The sequence below is a fragment of the Pongo abelii genome, chromosome 16, assembly GCF_028885655.2.
Source record: "Pongo abelii isolate AG06213 chromosome 16, NHGRI_mPonAbe1-v2.0_pri, whole genome shotgun sequence".
Lineage (NCBI taxonomy): Eukaryota > Metazoa > Chordata > Mammalia > Primates > Hominidae > Pongo > Pongo abelii.
Window position 1 is genome coordinate 82,353,662 of NC_072001.2, and position 18,387 is coordinate 82,372,048.

The 18,387-nt window shown below is 50.8% G+C and overlaps 1 protein-coding gene across 1 annotated transcript in view; it reads right to left on the minus strand.

Moving 5' to 3' along the window:
* RASGRF1 (Ras protein specific guanine nucleotide releasing factor 1) overlaps positions 1-18,387 on the minus strand; it is a 129,737-nt gene that overhangs the window by 16,781 nt on the left and 94,569 nt on the right. Inside the window, exons 20-24 of the mRNA XM_024232549.3 lie at positions 18,153-18,213; positions 13,933-14,036; positions 12,417-12,501; positions 7,312-7,509; positions 2,917-2,996 (exon numbers count right to left, since the gene is read on the minus strand). Of these exons, the coding sequence (XP_024088317.2) occupies positions 2,917-2,996; positions 7,312-7,509; positions 12,417-12,501; positions 13,933-14,036; positions 18,153-18,213 (528 nt within the window). The remainder of the gene's footprint in view (positions 1-2,916; positions 2,997-7,311; positions 7,510-12,416; positions 12,502-13,932; positions 14,037-18,152; positions 18,214-18,387) is intronic.

An 18,387-nucleotide genomic window follows, 5' to 3' on the forward strand; every position in this document is an offset into this window, starting at 1 on the left:
GCTCCTCCATGGCTGTTCCCATCCTTAATTCAGGGGAACAAGGGGGAAAGGCTTTCACTGCAGCAGCCTACAATAACAGCCTGTCCCCCGTGTTCCTCTAAATCAAGGGCTTCCTATTCAAATTAAACACAAAAGGTGCAGATATGCAAGTGTGTGCTCAGTTGAGATTAGACAGGGTAGTCAAAACTGGAATCGGCCCCAAAAGAGCTGGTTACCACATTTTACTGCTAAATTCAGTTCTCAACCAAATTCTTGTTGCCTGGAGCTGTGGGAAGGTTCTGACTGCTGGGAGGTTGGGAGTGGGGAACAGTCATGGGACTTTGCCAGGATGCACGCTTAGGGAATGAGAAGGGGAGATGAGGCCACTCTCAGGGCATCTGGCAGGGACTGAAGGGGCACACATAGTTAGGGCTGTTGTAGGTAGGGCAAGGGACATTTAAGAGAGTGGCTGGGGGGGCGTTTGGCGGTGAAGTCTTGGCTGGGAAAGGCAATAAGGCCATTCTGCAGCCTGGATGCTGGCAGAAATTGGATATTTTTTCTTTTTTTCTTTTTCGAGACAGTCTTGCTCTGTCACCCAGGCTGGAGTGCAGTGGCACGATCTCGGCTCACTGCAACTTCTGCCTCCTGGGCTCAAGCGATTCTTGTGCTTCAGCCTCCCAAATAGCTGGGATTATAGGCATGTGCCACCATGCCTGGCTAATTTTTGTATTTTCAGTAGAGACAGCGTTTTGCCAGGTTGGCCAGGTTGGTTTCTAGCTCCTGACCTCTAGTGATCTGCCCACCTCGGCCTCCTAAAGTGCTGGGTTTACAGGCATGAGCCACTGTGCCTAGCCCGACATTGAATATTTTAATGAAAAGCTAAAAAAGATGCCTGGGACGTATGAATGGGCTGCAGACCAACATGGTGAGGCCCATAGCAGGACTCCTTGTCTGGGGAGGTCATTGGCTATGCCCATGGACTGCCACCTCGCTCCTCTTGCCCCTGTCCCCTGCCTAGTGAAACAGATGCTCAGTATTCATGCAACATCGCTCTTTGTGAAAACCTTAGAGCCTCAGGAGAGGGGGTGCGGGAAGCATTTACTCCAGGCTTCCCCAGTCCCTCCCTCCTCTGCGTGCCCTGCCTATGTCTCTGTAAGTCCAGAATCCGGTTTGCATAAAGCTCTTAGCTCCTAGAGGCCCGCAGGCCACCTCTGCCCTGTGCTGCAGGGAGCAGGGGAATGTGGGAGAGACACTTACACGGGCCCGTAGGCCACCTGAAAGAGGGAAGACGGTCAGGTTGGGGACTCAGACAGAATGGGGGGCCCCAGAGGCAGTGGAGGCAGCGGTGGTGGCGGTGGCAGACGAGGAAGCCAGCCATGTGAGGAGGTGGATGGAGTGGTGCCCCGGGGGCGGACGGACGGACAAGTTGGTGAATGCACGGAGGGGGGCAGCTCCCCACAAGCACAGTCCACAGGGGCTCTCGGGAGCCCAGGCAGAAGAGAGACGGCCGGACAGCACAGATGGGTGCAACATCTGTCTGAGGACACAAACAAAGTGGAGATGGTCAAGGCGATGGCACACAGAGCTGGCGAAGGACAGACCAAATGCGGCAGGAAGAGAATGCAAAGAGGAGGCAGACGAGGCTGGCAGAGGGGTGAGCAATCCGTCAAAGCCACTGTCAAGGGCTGGAGGTTTTTGCTGGCCCCATCCTTAGGGTCTGGGGGTAGTAAACTCTGGTGGTCCCTGCATCAGCCGTGATCATGGGAACACCAGGAAGCGGGGAGAGACTTCCTGAGCTATATGGGGAACCGGGACCCCAGGGATCTCCCAGGGTCTCTCCAAGGTCTGGCGAGTAGCCAGTCAGGCAAGGAGAGGAAGGGACACTCACTCGAGGAAAGGAGGGTTGAGACTAGTGCAGAAGCCTGAGTAAGCACCTAATGAGAGTGACAGAAGCAAGCCCCCATTTCATGTGAGCGCGTGGCCACAGTGTGTGCAGATGGGCTGAATCACTGCTTCCCTGGGAGAGCTCGTCTGGAGCCCAGGGCAAAACTTGCCAAGCTCTGGAGGCCAGCCTGGACCAGTCCTGGTGCTAGGCCATGGCCACATGGCCTTGGACCATCCACGTGGCCTTGGACCAGCCACTAGCTCTTCAGTTTCTTTGTCTGGAAGAACAGGATGCGGGAAGGCAACCTTATCTTGATGGTTGTCAAGTGGGGAGGATTTTGCCCCCTAGTGGACATTTGGCAATGTCTGGAGACAGTTTTCGTCATCACAACTTGGAGGGGTGCCATTAGCATCTCACAGGTAGAGGCCAGAGATGCTGCTAAAGATTCTACAATGCACATGACAGTCCCCCTCAACAAAGGATCATCCTGGTCAAAATAGCAAGGGTGCTGAGGCTGAGGACCCCACCTTATGGGCAATGTTGATGGTGTTAAATGCACAATGTCTAGGCAAGTGCTTTACAAACTTTAAGTATGATTATTGTAAAACTGTATTTTTTTGATTTCAAGATGCCATTGTTTATAAAATGCAAACATTTTGATGATGAATTCTTGAGTGAAAAAGGAAACACAATCGTGTTAAATAAACAAAACTGACGTTAAGACGTCTCCTGATGTCAGAATTATTAAAATGTGAAAAGAAAACGTGCATTTTAGAATCGAGAAATCTGGCACCACTACTATTATCATCACAGCTACTACGCTTTCAGGGATCCCAGCATTATTCCTGTGCTTCTCCCAGGAAATGCTAGCAAACTTTGGAGTTTCTCTGGCAGACCATGGAGGACTCCACCACTGGGGTCCAGGAAATCTAGGGGTCTTGTGGGTATCCAGACGAACAGACAGACAGACCTCCTGCTCTAGCTGGGGGTGGCGCGTGAATGCCTCTGCAATGCAGGTCTATGATTTTAAAAATAAAACAACACACACTTACTTTTTCAGAGCTTCTCTGAGATTCTTAAATCTGCCCTCAGATGACACAAGCTTTTGGAGCTTATCAATCAAAGCTTTAGTCTAGAAGGAATCAGAAGCATTTACTAACACACAGCACACGCCAAGGCCTGGGGATCAGGCCCACACTCCAACATGCTGCCCGCCAGGGCTCCAGAATTGCGTTCCCTTGGGATCTGGGGGCCTCCTGTGTTTGGGCACCTTGCCCCTGAACTCCCCAGGAGTTGGGCACGGGTCCTTGTTGAGTGTGCCTGTGCTCACACATCTGTCAGAAGCAAGGAAGTGGGTGTGAGGGACCTGAGTGTGGATTTGGCCCTTGGAAATGCTGCAGGATCCTGAGACCTGGGCAGTTTAGAAGGACTTGGTGGGTGACTCCCAGGAGCCTGCGCTCAGAGCAGGAAATGGCAGATTTTTCATTTTCCTGATCTTTCTCATGAACTAGACCCAAAGGATGTGACCCTCATTTCACACGTTCCCCTTTCCACAGCAGAAACACCACCCAAATTTAAGAATCAAGAAAAAAGATGGGAGACGAACTGATCATCAGAAAAGAAAAGGCCTGGCTGGAGAAGAGGAAGCTCCACAGCAAATGGCTTTGCCAAGCGACCCCGCCAGGCCCAGCGCACACATCAGGCTGGAGCAGAGTTTCGGTGGCTGGAGTTTGTCTGACCCACGGAGCACCCTGGGTCAAGCCTGGCTTTGTGCACCTTTCCCTGTGTAGCCTGAGGGAAGGCCCTTTCCCTCAGGGGTCCTCAGCTCCCTCATTGATAAAATGGTGAGATAGGTTAGAGACTTCCTTTGCAGCTCTGTTCCTCAAGATTCAGAATGTGGCTGAGAAACCGCGGGAGCACAGCGGTACGTCGCACCACCAGAGCCCTAGTCAGCCTGGAGGGGACACGGGCCCCGGAGGCCAAGCACACGCCCAATCTTAGGGTCAGATTTCTGCTGAGAAATCTGTCTACTGAAAAGGACAATCTAAGTCTCCATTCTGACAGGAGGAGATCTGTGTGTGCTCTTCAAGGGGAAAGAAGGGCTGAGCGTACCATTCAGTTCTGTGCCTTATCAACAAGCAGAAAAAGCCTCGCCACCTGGTGTGGACTAATCCTGTTCAGAGCACAACTGTGTTCTGGATCTGGCGAAAGAGACATGCAACAGAATAGCACACACCACATGGAGTCAAGGCAGATGATTCTGCTTTCACTTGAGATGTCTGCTGTCCGATCACTGGCAAAGGCTGGATGCCCCGGCCCACCTCCATTCCAGAGTCTCAGCTTCCCTCTTGCACTTGCTCCTTTCCAGAGCTGCACCCTCCTTCCTCTTCTTCTCCATCCACCTGCAGAGGAATGACCTGATACGGCTTGAGGTCAGAGGCGGGGGCTGAGTCAGGAAACCTAGGGCCTCCTCAGCCTCTGTCACCTACCCTTAGCATGCCGACTGGCAAATCACCACTCCTCTTGCCTTTCTGGGCCTCAGTGTCCCCATCTGGAAAATAGGAGGGTAAGTCCAGGTGTTCCCTAAGGCAATACTAGCTCAGATACTCTAGAACTGTGGGAGACACAGAAGCTTGATCAGGAGGTCCCGGTGGCCATGCAGTTCTAGATGAAGTGTCACCATACCCTGAGGCTGTGAAGATATTCTGGAACCAATTTGTGGCTCTGAGCTGGGCACATTTTTAACTTCCTCCACATCCCCATGCTTGCTGTGTATGGACGCTCCTCTTTGGGTTGTCATGCTCTCTCCAGCAAGGAGCTCTGCGGCCTGGGAAGCCACAGAGTTTTCTCAGCGGCTGCTTAAAAAGTATGTTCCAAGTTGCAGCAGTTCAAGTATCTTCTAGCTGGGCCAGGAGCTTCTATCCTTTGATGCTCCATGGGATACCAAGCCTCTGGGATCTTGGGTGTCTCTGTTAGAGTGTAGACACCAGCAGGCAGAAATGGGGGGCCCTTGAAATATGGGATTGAAAGCAGGGACCAAGCAAGGAGGCTTGGAGTCAGTGTCAGGAAAAAGATGATTTTGTGGTCTCCTAAATTCCATCACTTCCTGTTCACCAAGCAGAGGACTTCTGGCTGGCCAAGAATGTTCCCTCCCAGAGAGGCCAAAATCTATTGTTAGCCAAGGCGAGGCTTTTGTGTCCACTAAAGTACAGCCATCCGCAGGAGAGGTGACACACAAATCCACATTAGTCATTGTACTGTCCTATGGAAGAGCATCATCATCAGATCATCTCTTGGGTTTTTGTTTTTGTTTTTTTGTTGTTGTTGTTTTGTTTTTTCAAAGAGGATGGGGAGAGGGGTTAAAAGAAGAAAGGGGAAATGAAAAGTCCCAAATGGAATCCAGCTGCCTGACGCTTGCCAGGGGCTGAACCAGACTTGGACATAATGCTTTCCTGCTATGGTGAGCACATTTAAGTGAGCAGTAAAAACTGGCTGCTGAGGTTCAGGCCATCTAAGCTCAGGCAATACTAGCTCAGGCCAGTATACAGTTCAGGCCATCTAAGAAACGTGGCCATTTCAGAGGGTCTCCAGTGTCCATGGGACGCCTGTAGAGAGATAATGAACTGCCCCTGGCAGATGCCGAGCAGGCCACGGCCAGGAACTCCCAGAAGCTTCTGGGGCCAGGTGCTGTGCAGACACACAACTCTTACATGGCTGGGGGCTGCACAAGACAGCTGGGTCCAGACTGCATAGAGGGTGGAGACCTCATGCGGTGCCAAAGGCATTTTTGATTTTTGGACCAGGCCAGCTGACTCTAGGTCCGGAATGACATCCTAGAACACAGGCTGAATCACATGCCCTGACCACTGACTGTCCTTGATTTGCACTGTCTGCAGAGAATAGAAGATTTCAGGATGGCCAAACTCATTCCCTCCCAACTCCATGAGGAGGGCGATGCAGGAGAGCGAGACCAAGAAATGCAAGGAGTGTGGGTTCCAGGAAGCCTAAGTGGGGTGGGAAACTGAAGCCTGGTCTGCAGGGCCTCTGGAAAAGATGACGTCATTCCCAAGAACAAAGGAGAAGGAGAGAGAGATTTACCTGGAATGGGCCCCCAGACTGTGGCAAGGGACCTGCCTGAACCTTGACAAGCCAAATGAGGTTGGGTGACTTGGAGGTTCTGCAGAGCCTTGCTCAACACTTGCCTCCAGGAGTTCATGACAGCATGTACCATGTGTCTGCAGCTCTGAGCTCCTGTGCTCCTGAGCTCTGCTCTTTCCTGGAGCCCGCAAACAAGAGTAGCATCTCTTTCATGGTCCTTGGCCCTAATCCTGGCATCTCTGTGTGCCAAGAAGCAAGAGGCCCAATCCCACTGGGTTGTAATGGGGTGTCCCTGCATGTTCTGTAGTCCTGCTGTCATCAGGGGCTGGAGTGACCAGAAGGTGAGGGAAGGGTAGCAGAGATGTCCCAGATGAGTTTGGCTGCTAAGTAGGGAGGATTATGGGCATGCCGCCTGCTTGGTGGGTGGAATCATGACCTGCCATTGACATGAGGAGGGCAGTGAGGAGCAGGTGATAAAGAGAACAATGAGGGGGACACAGTATGCAAGTCCAGAGTGGTCCAGATGAGACAGGGCCCTTGGAGCCACTGGGTCCCGCACAGCCCACCCAGCGTTAGGATGACAGACACTGCTGCCAAGGGATCGTGCTTGGGGGCTTGCCCTGTCTACTGGGGGTGCTTGTCAGGCCTCCTGCACACATGCAGGCTGGGGTGGGGGCATCCACCAAGTGCACCAAGGAAGTGGTCCAAGTGTCTCATTATCCTCTCCTATAAGGAGCGCTGGTCCCTCCTGACCCCAATGCAGGCAACTTTATTCCTGAGGAAGAATCTATCTTATGGTTTTATGTTCATGTTTTATGTTTATGGCTTTTCAGATTCATGTTCTGAGTGAAGAGGGATCGAGCCCACATTTAAGGTGATCAACTAGCCAACAGGTTCCAGGGAGCAGCTAACTCTCTATGGCCAGAAACGCAGGTGAAATTAGAATCCTGGGAAGGGGCTTGCAGGATCATCTGACGGAAGGGTCCTCCGATGGAAGGGTCATCTGACCACTGTCTTAGCTGCCCTGCAGATCCCCATAAAGCCACCACTCTTGCCCCAACTCCAGAAGAAAAGTGTTGGGACCAATAATCACCATCATATTCTTTCCACTTTGAGGTATTAATTACTCAAGTGGGAATTACAGTCCACAGTCTCACTGCCACATCTGTGGGCCTGCTATCTGGTCCCAGGTGATATAGGGGAAGTGATTCTCTGTTTTACCTGGGAGCGTGAGACCTCAGCCCAGTCCTTTGCCCACTTGTGGATGCCCAGTGGCCAGCCCACTGGTCTTCCTGCCCCAGCCCCAATCCAGCCCCAGGGAGGCAGTGGTGCCAGCCTCCTGCCCGCACCTGCTTAGAGACTTTGAGCCACGTCTTTTTGAGCCGGAAGATTGCACTGCGGTTCATGGACGAGGTGATCTCCAGCACGGCATTGTAGTTGTGGAGGCAGCGGCATATGTCAGCCACGGCCACCCACTTCTCAATGGCGCTCACCCTGGCGTTGATGTCCTCATTGCGGATGATTTCTGAAGCAATCAAGTTACTGATCTTTAAGCCAATGCAATAAGACAGGGAAAAAGAGGAGTAAGTATTGCAAAGATGATAAATGATCACTATTTGCATTTATGATTGTCTGTTTGAAAATCCAAGAAGGAATTGGAAAACTACAAGAACAACTAACAGAGCTTGCTAGGGTTGCTGGCTAAAGGTTCAATATACAAAAATGAAACATTTATATATACATTAGCAATAACCAATTAGAAAATACAACAAAAATACAACCTTCCAAATAACAATGGGAATTTGTAAATACCTAGGAACTTAATGAGAACTATGTAGGATGGAAAAAACAGGTCACCAAAGGATATAAAAGGCTTGAATAACAGAGAAAGAGATCAAATTCCCAAATAGGAATGTAAATATGTCATTTTTCTGACAACTAATACATGTGCTTAATGTAATCCAATAAAACACTCAGGCCAGGCGTGGTGGCTCACACCTGTAATCCCAGCACTTTGGGAGGCCGAGGCAGGCGAATCATTTGAAGTCAGGAGTTCAAGACCAGCCTGACCAACATGGTGAAACCCCGTCTCTACAAAAAGTACACACACACAAAAATTAGCTGGGCGTGATGGTGCATGCCTGTAATCTCAGCTACTCGAAAAGCTGAGGCAGGAAAATCACTTGAACCCAGGAGGTGGATGTTTCAGTGAGCCGAGATCGCACCACTGCACTCCAGCCTGGGCGACAGAGCAAGACTCCACCTCAAAAAAAAAAAACAAAAAACCCGAAAACAAACAAACAAACAAAAAGCCAAATACCAATGAGAGCTTTCTCTAGAAAAATAATTATAGACAAAGTAATTCCAAAGTTCATCTGGAAGAATAAACAGTTAAAAGGGGCCAAATTCTGAGGGAATCCCCCATCACACAACTAGAGCTTGGACAGGACACACTTTGAAGCACTGCTGGTCTCACATACACAGTAGAAGATATCTTCAAGGACTCCATCACCTGGCCAAACATGACACACACATGAACAAATCAAATGCAGGTTGGACGTGGAGCAGCCGGGGATGGGGGTGAGAGGCTGGGGCTAGAACATCAGGGAATTAGAATTGCAAGGAGCTGGAACAGCAGGAAGCAGTGGGCTTTCCGGTACATTCTTTTGCAACTTTCTAAGACTCTTTTTTTTTTTTTTTTGAGACAGAGTCTTGTTCTGTCGCCACGTTGGAGTGCAGTGGTATCATCTTGGCTCACTTCAACCTCCACTTACTGGGTTCAAGCGATTCTCCTACTACAACCTCCCAAGTAGCTGGGATTACAGGCACACACCACCATGCCTAAGTTTTGTATTTTTAGTAGAGATGGGGTTTTACCATGTTGGCCAGGCTGGTCTCGAACTCCTGACCTCAAGTGATCTGCCAGCCTTGACCTCCCAAAGTGTTGGGATTACAGGTGTGAGCCACCACGCCCGGCCTTTGTGACTGTTTAATTATTTTAAAATAAAAAGTTAAAAAAAATACTACTACTTTTAAAAAAAGGCGATAAAAGGACATTTACAGATGAATTAAAAATTACAGGGCTTTATCGCTAAGAAACCTTCCCAAAAACAATTTCTAAAGGATGCTCATCAAGAAAAATGAATTGTAAAACTACTTAAGAATGGAACTACTACTTAAGAGAATCAGGAAGGATAATAACACAAAGTAGTACATGTATTATACCTCTTAATTAAATTGAAGTAGTAGTTAAAATTTTTTTCCATCAAGAGAACATGGAACTTAAAAAGAATTTTATATAAAAGTTATACTAATTTTTGAAATAAATAGATCAGTCAAATCTTCCAGAGAAGAAGGATAAAAGGAATATCTTCCAGTTTATTCTATGAAGCCAGTATTACCTTGATACTGAGACCAGAGATGGATAATATAAGAAAGGAAAATTACACACCCGTTTGTTTAATATACCATGACCACATTGGGTTTGTCCCTGGAATGCAAGGATGATTGAATATTAGAAAAAAAGTATAATTGTCATTTACTATGTCAACAGAGTAAGGGAGAAAAACCATATGACCATCTCCATGGATGCAGAAATAAATATTTGATAAAATTCTGTATTTATTCATGGTTAAATCCATTAGCACCCAAGGAATAAAAGATAATTTTAAAAAAACCTGGTAAAGGAACAAACATCATTCCACATGGGGAAATACTAGAAACATCTCCTTTAAAACCAAGAAGGTGGCCGAGTGCAGTGGCTCACACCTGTAATTCCAGTACTTTGGGAGCTGAGGTGAGTGGATCACCTGAGGTCAGGAGTTCGAGACCAGCCTGGGCAACATGGTGAAACCCTGTCTCTACTAAAAATACAAAAATTACCTGGGTGCAGTGGTGTGCACCTGTAATCCCAGCTACTCAGGAGGCTGAGGCATGATAATCACTTGAACCCAGGAGGTGGAGGTTGCAGTGAGCCGAGATTGTACTAGTGCACTCCAGCCTGGGCGACAGAGGGAGACTGTGTCTTAAAAAAAAAAAAAAAAAAAAAAAACCCACAAAAAACCCAAGAAGGAGACACATGATCACCATGTCCATTCCATGCTGCCCTGGAGAGAGACGGGACTAGGGTGAGGCAGGCGAGGTGTGGGGTACAAGTGCAGAAGGGCGAGTAGCTCCTTAGATTTTGCTCTCTGGGAACCTTGCTTGCCTTACCCCAGTACCCCAGCTTGGCCATGGTCCTGAAGATCCTGGCCAGTACCAGTTAAGAGGACAAAGAAATTAAAGGCAAAAGGACCAGAAAACAGCAAATAGAACTGTGCCAAGGAGAGACGAGGAAAATCATTGTTGTGCCAGCACACATCCTGTGTATCAGAACCAAATGGTGGATTTGAACAGAGATGGCCAAATGCCAGGTCGTTACAAGGGCAGCTTCTGAAGTAGACCATGTGCGTTCAAAATTGTACTCTGCTGTGTAATGCTGGGGATGAAATTTCCCCTCCTCGAGCCTCAGTTTCTTCATCCACAAAGTGGGAATGGCAGGATTAAATGAGATGATGCTTTTGAAGCACAGCGTCTAGCATGTGGTGAACACTCAATGAATGCTCACTTCATATTCTTGTCTGTCACTTGCTCGACTCCTGGGCACACAGTGGGATGGGGAAGGGGGGGACAGTGATTTGTTGCCTGGTTCTGTAAGATGTGGTCAGATCAGGCCTCTGTCAGGTTACGTTTCCTGAGGCTTGGTCTTTGTCCCTCTTTCTCTCCTGAGAGGCACATGAGTCTCCTTTCTGCTGCTGTGCTCACTGCAGGAACCACTGGGTGCCCAGGCCTAGGAGGCCCCAAAGGGCTCCTTCCCTGAGCTGCAATCCCTGGGTCTTTCTTGTTTCTTCCAGGCTGCTGAGGATCCTCCCAGGATATGGTGTGCTGGGGGCTGGGGTTGGTAGGATGCGGCCCTGGCCAAGGCGGTCAGGGCAAGTGGAATCATGTGCTCCCACCACCGGCCCTCAAAGGCTCTTTCCTCGTGTTGATGATTAAACTCAGAAGAATGAGGATGCTGAGTGCAACTGTTCTCAGGGCTGTCACGAGGCTGGGAGTGGACCCGGCTCTGTGGTTCAGGGGTTGGAACTTGCACAGATGTGGGGAAGTTGCTGGGAGGGAGTTTTTTTTGTTTGTTTGTTTCTCACACAGCTGATTTGCACTGTGTAGCAATGGAAGCCATGAGCTACCACACACTGGTTAGGAGACCTCAGCATTTGCCCTTCCGGAGCCTTGGTTTCTTTGTATCTAAAAATGTGAGGACAGCTCCCATCTTTTAGTTGATGTGAGCTTTCAATGAGATTCCTATGCACAAAAAGCTCAGTGCTAGGCACAAGGTAGGCACCCGGTTAGGGGGCAGTGGATATTCTTATTAAAGAACATTGCAAATGCTCCCTGTGGACGTGAATTGTGCCTCAGAAGGCTCTGGGACCTGTCTGCCCCCCAGTTCTTTGCTGCTCCCATATTCCTCTGAGAAGGGATTCTGGGAGCTGGGGGTGTGTGATGCACCCGTCTAAACTTAGTGTGCTAATCAGAATTAGTCCAGGCCTTTTGAGCTGCTTATGCCAGGCCAGCTTGCAGGTCCAGTGCTTGGTCCCATCTCAACAGTTCTTCCCCAGGAAAGCTGGGGCTGGGAGGTCTAGAGGAGGGGGCTGGAGGAGCTGGATATTGGGCCATCCTGATCCTAGCCAGGGAGATTTAGGAGCCTTAGTCTCGCTCAGCACTGTGGCCTCCTAACATTAAAGAGAATGTTTAATTAAACATTTGCTCAGCACTGTGGCCTCCTAACATTAAAGAGAATTAAATATTCTCTTTAATGTTATCCCAAAAGACCATCTTACCACAGGAAAGGCAAGAAGAGAAACAGCGAGTAGGACATCACTGCCAGAGTAGCTGAAACAGCCAAAACATTAGGAGATTCCGAGGGTTCTGGGTAATGTATGAATTAGAGGGAAGCTGTCTGCCATTGTCCAGCCAAATATTGCTTGCTGCTAATACCGAGATGAGGTTAAAAAATAGGAAGCATAGCAAGGTCTTCATTCCTTTCCTTCTAATCCTTCATTCCCTACTGTTCTCTTTAACACAGACTCCCCAAAAACCCGCTCGGAGGAGTAACCCCTCTTAGGAATCACAAGTTCTGGGTGAGGGCTCACAGTGAGCCAATGCTGGGCTGAATGTCTTTAGATGACCACCCAGTTAATCCTCCCGTGACTATTTCATGGTCAGCCCCACTTAATAGGAGAAGAGACTGAGACCGAGGTGAGGCAACCAGCCCAAGGCCACATGGCAAGGGGTGGCAGGGCTGGAGAGGACCCAGGAGTCGGTTCCAGCCAGGTGTATAGCCCATTCTCTACCCAGCCTCTTCAGCATCTTGCCAAAGAAAAACCCCAGTGAGAGAGGCGCTCCCATCCATACTCACGTCATTGAAGTGCTTAGTGGTTTTCATGATATAAGGGGTCCTTTCATTCTTTTCCAGTTTCATCCATCCTTGTCCGAAGAACTCCCTGTAGGAAGTAAGGGGAGACCCAGGTGGAGGGGGTGAGAGGTTTGCCTTGCTGATTTCATTGCTCCATGCTTTTTATTTTATTTTTTGGCTTTTTGAGGCTGTCATTTCCAGGGGAACAATTTTCTGCAGAGCCCTGGAAGGAAGGAACCCTGGGCTCAAGTCCAGCTCTGCCTTGTCGCAGCTGTGTGGCCCCAGACAAACCCTTTACAGCACAGGGCTTCAGTTTCCTCACCTGTAAAATGGGAATAAAGACAATCCTTTCCTCACAGGTTTACTGGGAGGCTGAAATAAGGTGTGGGAAGGCACACACCTTATTGTGAGGTATGGTGGAAATAATTTGTTATGAATCTTGTTTTCTGACAGGGAGAATTCACATTTTAGTCACTGCAGCAGCTGGTCTGTAGGATGAGGGAATAGAAGACCCTAAAAGGGGGCAGATAAAAGGCTTAAAAAGCCTGCAAGCCAAGCCACAGTCTCCTGACTTCATAAAGTGACAGGGAGAGGGGACCTCAGCAGAGTCCTGTGGGCAGAAGGGGCCAGGGGAGGTGATTTGTGTTTGAAAACACAACCCGCTTCTCCTCCTAGAGGGACATATCAGGAATATCATCTGTTTCTATGTCCAGGAGATGTGACAGGTTTCCAAAGTGCCGACCCTCTCTATTTACACAAGGCAGCACCCACGCTGGGGAGGGCTGCGAGAGTGCCAGGTGGGGCTGAGGCCAAAAGCCCCACAATGATTCAAATCCGGTGAGCCCAATTCTGGGAAACCATTCTGGGACCATTGTTAGGAATTCAGACATATTTGTTGCAAGGATGTTTACTGCAGCGATAAATATAAAAGTGAAGGCTGAAAACACTCTCGTGGCTTAGTAACACACTGTTAGAGAATGCTGTGTACTTATTAAAAATAGTGTTTACAAATGCCATTTTGGCATAGCGTCAGATGAAGGAAGAAGGATACAAAATTACATAAGTAGAATAATTGCAATGAACACCAGGGATGACTGAGGCCAGAGCAGGTAACAGCAGGCCTTGGAGCTTCTTCAAAGTCCACACCTGTCCCCTAAATCAGCTACTGGAGGTCACTGGACCCACACACGTGCCCACGCTCTTGCCTGTGTGCACAGTTTCTCACAGGTACACGTGCACACACACATGAACACATGCTCTTTTCTAGATACTCTCTAGGAGCTCTGAGTTAGAGATGATTCCAGAAAAGTGTGTGTGTGTAGCTGACAGGTAAGGAGAGAACTTGGTGGGCAGGAATGGGAACAGGCTTCTCTCCCTCATTCTGCTGACCTAGGCACTATTGTTTCAAGCTGTGGAGGGTCTGCGCAGCTCTGGAAATTCACTGCATGTGCTTCCAGGGTGCTGTCCAAGACAGTGCCTGAGGAAGTGGGGGGAGGCGGGTGGTGCTTGCAACACTTACTCATAAGGAATCTTCTTGAAGACGAGGTGGTCTAGTAGGGTCAGCTGCTCCGCGATCTCCAGGGCCGAGTGGTTTTCGAAGGGCTCAGCCTTCACGCCTTCAGCCTGGTTTTGAGTTAGGGGAGCAAGGTTTCGAGTTAGGCCTATGACGGACACCTCCTGGATTCTCAGCTGCCTCTCTGGAGGTATCTCCCCCTCGAATTGGGTGGGCGGGTGATGGGGTATGACACCGCCTCGAATCTGGTGGGTGGGTAGATGGGGTATGATGCCATCTCAAATCTGATGAGAGGGTGGATGGAGTATGATGAGGGGAGGTGGAGAGAAGGGGACAGAGGGAGATGGGCCCCGCCCTGTTGTGCTGGTGTGTGCAGTCCAGCGCTCGGACCACCCTCACCCACCCTGCCAGGGAGCACCCAGCACATGCATGAGACAACGGAGGCTTCCAGAGGTGAGCCACTGGCCCAAGTTGCTAAGCTGGAAGTGGGCTGACTAGGACTGGAGCCCAGGTTGTCTGACTTCAGGCTGTGCCTGGCCACTCCCTTCAGGGTCCGCCTGAGCCCACAACTGTCTCTATACAATTTCCTTTTGAAACTAGCAGGTGTGGACTCCCAGGCGTGATTAGCTCCTGGGGTGGCCCTGTGCTCAGAAGACAGCTGTCCCGCCTTAGTCCTGGGCCTTAGTCCATGTCCCTGGCCCCCAGGGGCCACCCTCGGACACCATCATTAAGGGATTCCACTACTTGGGCCCTTTGACCAGAGAAAATCTTCAGGGAAACGTTAGCCAGGGGACAGTGGTGGCCATGGCAGGAGATGGATGAGAGGTGGACATGGGGAGGCCAGTGTATTGGGCACAAAGGCCTCGTGGAAGGTCTGCTGGATCTGAGTGAGGGGTGCTGGAAGGCGGTGGGTAAAAGGACAACTGTGTTGGTCTTGGGAAGAGCCTGTTAGGAACAAGAATCCTCCCCCATCAGCACCTCAGGACCAACTGGGCCACACAGGAGGACAGCGGTCAACCCCTCGGGCAGCAGGCGCTCTGAGAGATGACTGTCTTGTGTGCCTCATGCCTTCGCTTTTTCATGCTCACTTTACCCTGTCCGGAAGTCCCAGCTGGGCTGAGCACCTGCAAGCAGCCCATCTGCTGGGTCCCAAGGGAAGTGGGGCCATCCCTCCTAGACTAAGCGTCTCCCTTCCTCCCATTTCCTCCTCAGACGCGCACTGAGGTCTGCACCAAGGCCCTCGCTACACACTGAGATGGAAAGGCAGGAAACACGGTTCCTGGCCTCAGGGAGCTCCAGCCTAAGTGGTTCCAAGTCACGTGAGTGGAGCGAGGACCGTGGAGGAAAGCAGCCTCTGTGTGTGTGCCATGTGGGTGGTGTGTGGGTGGTGTGTATGGGGTGTTTGTGGTGTGGGGTATATGCATGTGTATGTGGGGGATGTGTGTGTGTGTGGTGTGTGCCTGTGGGTGATGTATGTGGTGTATGTGGTGTGTGTGTGCATGGCATCTGTGGTATGTGTGTGGTATCTGTGGTGTGTGTGTGTGGTGTGCACCTGTGTGGGTGATGTGTGTGTGTATGTGGTGTGTATATGTGTGTGTGGGGTATGTGGTGTGGTATCTGTGGTGTGTGTGTGGTGTGGTGTATGTGTGGTGTGTGTGGTGTGTGTGTATGTATGTGGTGTGTGAGTGCTGTGTTCGTGAAGTGTGTGTAGTGTGTGTGTGTGTGTGGTGTGTTGTGTGTGTGGTGTATGTGTGTTTGCTGGGTGTGCGTGGTGTGTGTGGTCTGGTGTGTGTGTGGTATGTATGTTTGCTGGGTGTGTGTGGTGTGTGTAGTGTATGTGTGTGTAGTGTATGTTTGGTGTGTGTGGTGTGTGTGTGTGTGTTTGTGTGGTGGCTGTCGGTGAGTTTTTTCTGGCAGAGCTGCCCTGGGCAGGGAGGGGTGTGTAGAGAAACCCAGGTGCAGGAGCATGAGTGTTGGGGGACATGAAGCCTTTGGAGACACGGAGAGGAGAGTGGCAGGGCCACTGGGATGCCGGGTTGTAGTGAGAGAACCCATGCAGGGGATCCCCTGTGTGCTCACAGGGAGGGGACCCTCAGCCTCTGAAGCAGCTGAGTGAATACATACAGGTGGGCAGCCCAGCCACCTTCCCATCTGAGGGTCCTGCCTGGCGCCCTGGGGTTGGGCTGAACTGTCAGAGCCAAGGGTGAGCTCAAGGGGCTGGGTGGCTTATGGCCCAGAGGCCCAGGCGCTGTGGGGCCCAGAGGCCTGCACTGGTACCAGAGGCCAGAAGAGGCGTTCTGGCCAAGGTGGGGTGGTTGGCTCCTTCCGCTCCCTTCTGGGGTGGCCTGGGAAAGTGGGTGACCCTGGAAGCAGAGATCAAAACTGACAACTTCCTCCAACTTTTATAGGCTTTTGAAAATCCTCACTGTCTCTAGTGAGGCCGTGGGGCCCTCTCAACCCGGATCTGCCCCACACAGGCTCTGGGGACAAGAGAGGGCAGCTCAGCAGCTGTTTGTTCTGGAAGAACCTCAGGCTGTTCACAAAGGAACAAGGGGCCCTCATGCTGTTGAGGGGTAAACATTCCAGGTGAGCCCCTGTTGGGAAACAGGAGCAGAGTGCAGTCGGCTTCCTTTCAGCTGCCGAGAGGAGCACTTCTGTCTCGGGGTTTACCCGGCATTCTGGCCCCAAAGGGTCAGTTTGGAGGAAGTAGGGTCTGGGGACCGTCAACCTCCCTGCCTGAGGAGCACGTGTGAGTTCCTGGGGGCCCAGCCCTGCAGCGCTGCTCTGGGGGCAGAGTGTGGGCAGAGTGCTTACAGCTTCATAGGTGCCCTCACCACTTCCAGGAACCAGGAGGGGAACATGGGAGGGGTGAGGACAGCAGGGGCCCAGAACCCAGAGTCCCAAGTCTTCACGCTGGCTACTTCCAACAGACTGAAGGTCACTCAACCAGCAAGGGGCTGAGCCAGCATTGCACAATCTCTGCCTCTGGTGGGGGTGGTGTGGTCAGAGTGAGTCTGTCTTGAGCATCTCTGGCCGCTGTGATGCAGGGGCCAAGGGCTCTGGGGTGGCTTGTGATGGCATTCTGGGGTGCATATCACTGACTTGGAAAAAAGTGGGCTGTGGCTGGACCCTGGAAGTGCACAAGACCATCATTCCCTTACTCCGTGTGGAATGCCACTATGAGCTTGGATTTGTTCATGGTGAGCACAGCTCTGTCTCTGGGGTCCCATCATTTCTGGGCAGGTGGTGAGCTGCACCCCGACTTCTGGGGATGAGGCAGTGTGGTAGATGGAATGAGGGAGAGTTGTCGCTCTGGAGTCAGCCAGACCTGGGTGTGAACACCAGCTCTTACACCACCACTAGGGCCTCCCCTTGAGCCTTTGGAGGGAGCATGACCCTTCCAACATCTTTTTTTTTTTTTTTTTTTTTTGAGATGGGGGTCTCACTCCGTCACCCAGGCTGGAGGGCAGAGGCTCGATCTCATTTCACTGCAACCTCTGCCTCCTACGCTCAAGCAGTCCTCCCACTTCAACCTCCCAAGTAGCTGGGATCACAGGCATGCGCCACCATGCCCGGGTAATTTTTTGTATTTTTGGTAGAGACGGAGTTTCACCATGTTGCCCAGGCTGATCTTGAACTCCTGACCTTAAGTGATCTGCCCACCTCAGCCTCCCAAAGTGCTAGGATTACAGGTGTGAGCCATCGCGCCTGGCCTCCCTCTCACATCTTAATTTCAGACTCCAGAACTATGAGAGAATACATTTCTTTTTTCTTTCTTTTTTTTTTTTTTTTGAGATGGAGTCTTGCTCTGTTACCTAGGCTGGAGTGTGCAGTGGACGATCTTGGCTCACTGCAACCTCCGCCTCCCGGGTTTAAGTGATTCTCCCGCCTCAGTCTCCTGAGAAGCTGGGGTTACAGGCACCTGCCATCACACCTAGTTAATTTTTGTATTTTTAGTAGAAATGGGGTTTTACCATGTTGGCCAGGCTGGTCTCTACCTCCTGACCTCAGGTGATCTGTCCACCTCGGCCTCCTAAAGTGCTGAGATTACAGGCGTGAGCCACTGCGCTCAGCCCATTCCTGTTGTTTTAAGCCACCCAGTTTGTGGTATTTTTTCACAACAGCCACAGAAAATGAATACGGGTGATGCCTGTGCTGGGTCAGGGGTCCTGGGCAGGAGGACGGGGAGGAAAGCCTTGGAAAGCAAGAGGGCAGGCCCAGCTCACCATCTGCGTGATCTCCTCCAGCGTGATCTGGTTGTCACCTGGGTCCTCCTGGGTCAGAGTCCTAGGCAGGAATGAGAAGGCACGGTGAGCCCCACTTCACTTCTCAGCAGCTTCTCCCCAGCTTGGACAGCCCCACACGGCCTCTGCTCTTACGCCCCTCTGTCCTCGTCATCCCCATTGCCAGGAGCACCCTTTCCCCTTCCTCCTTCACTCTCTCCTTCCTGATGGTCCTGAT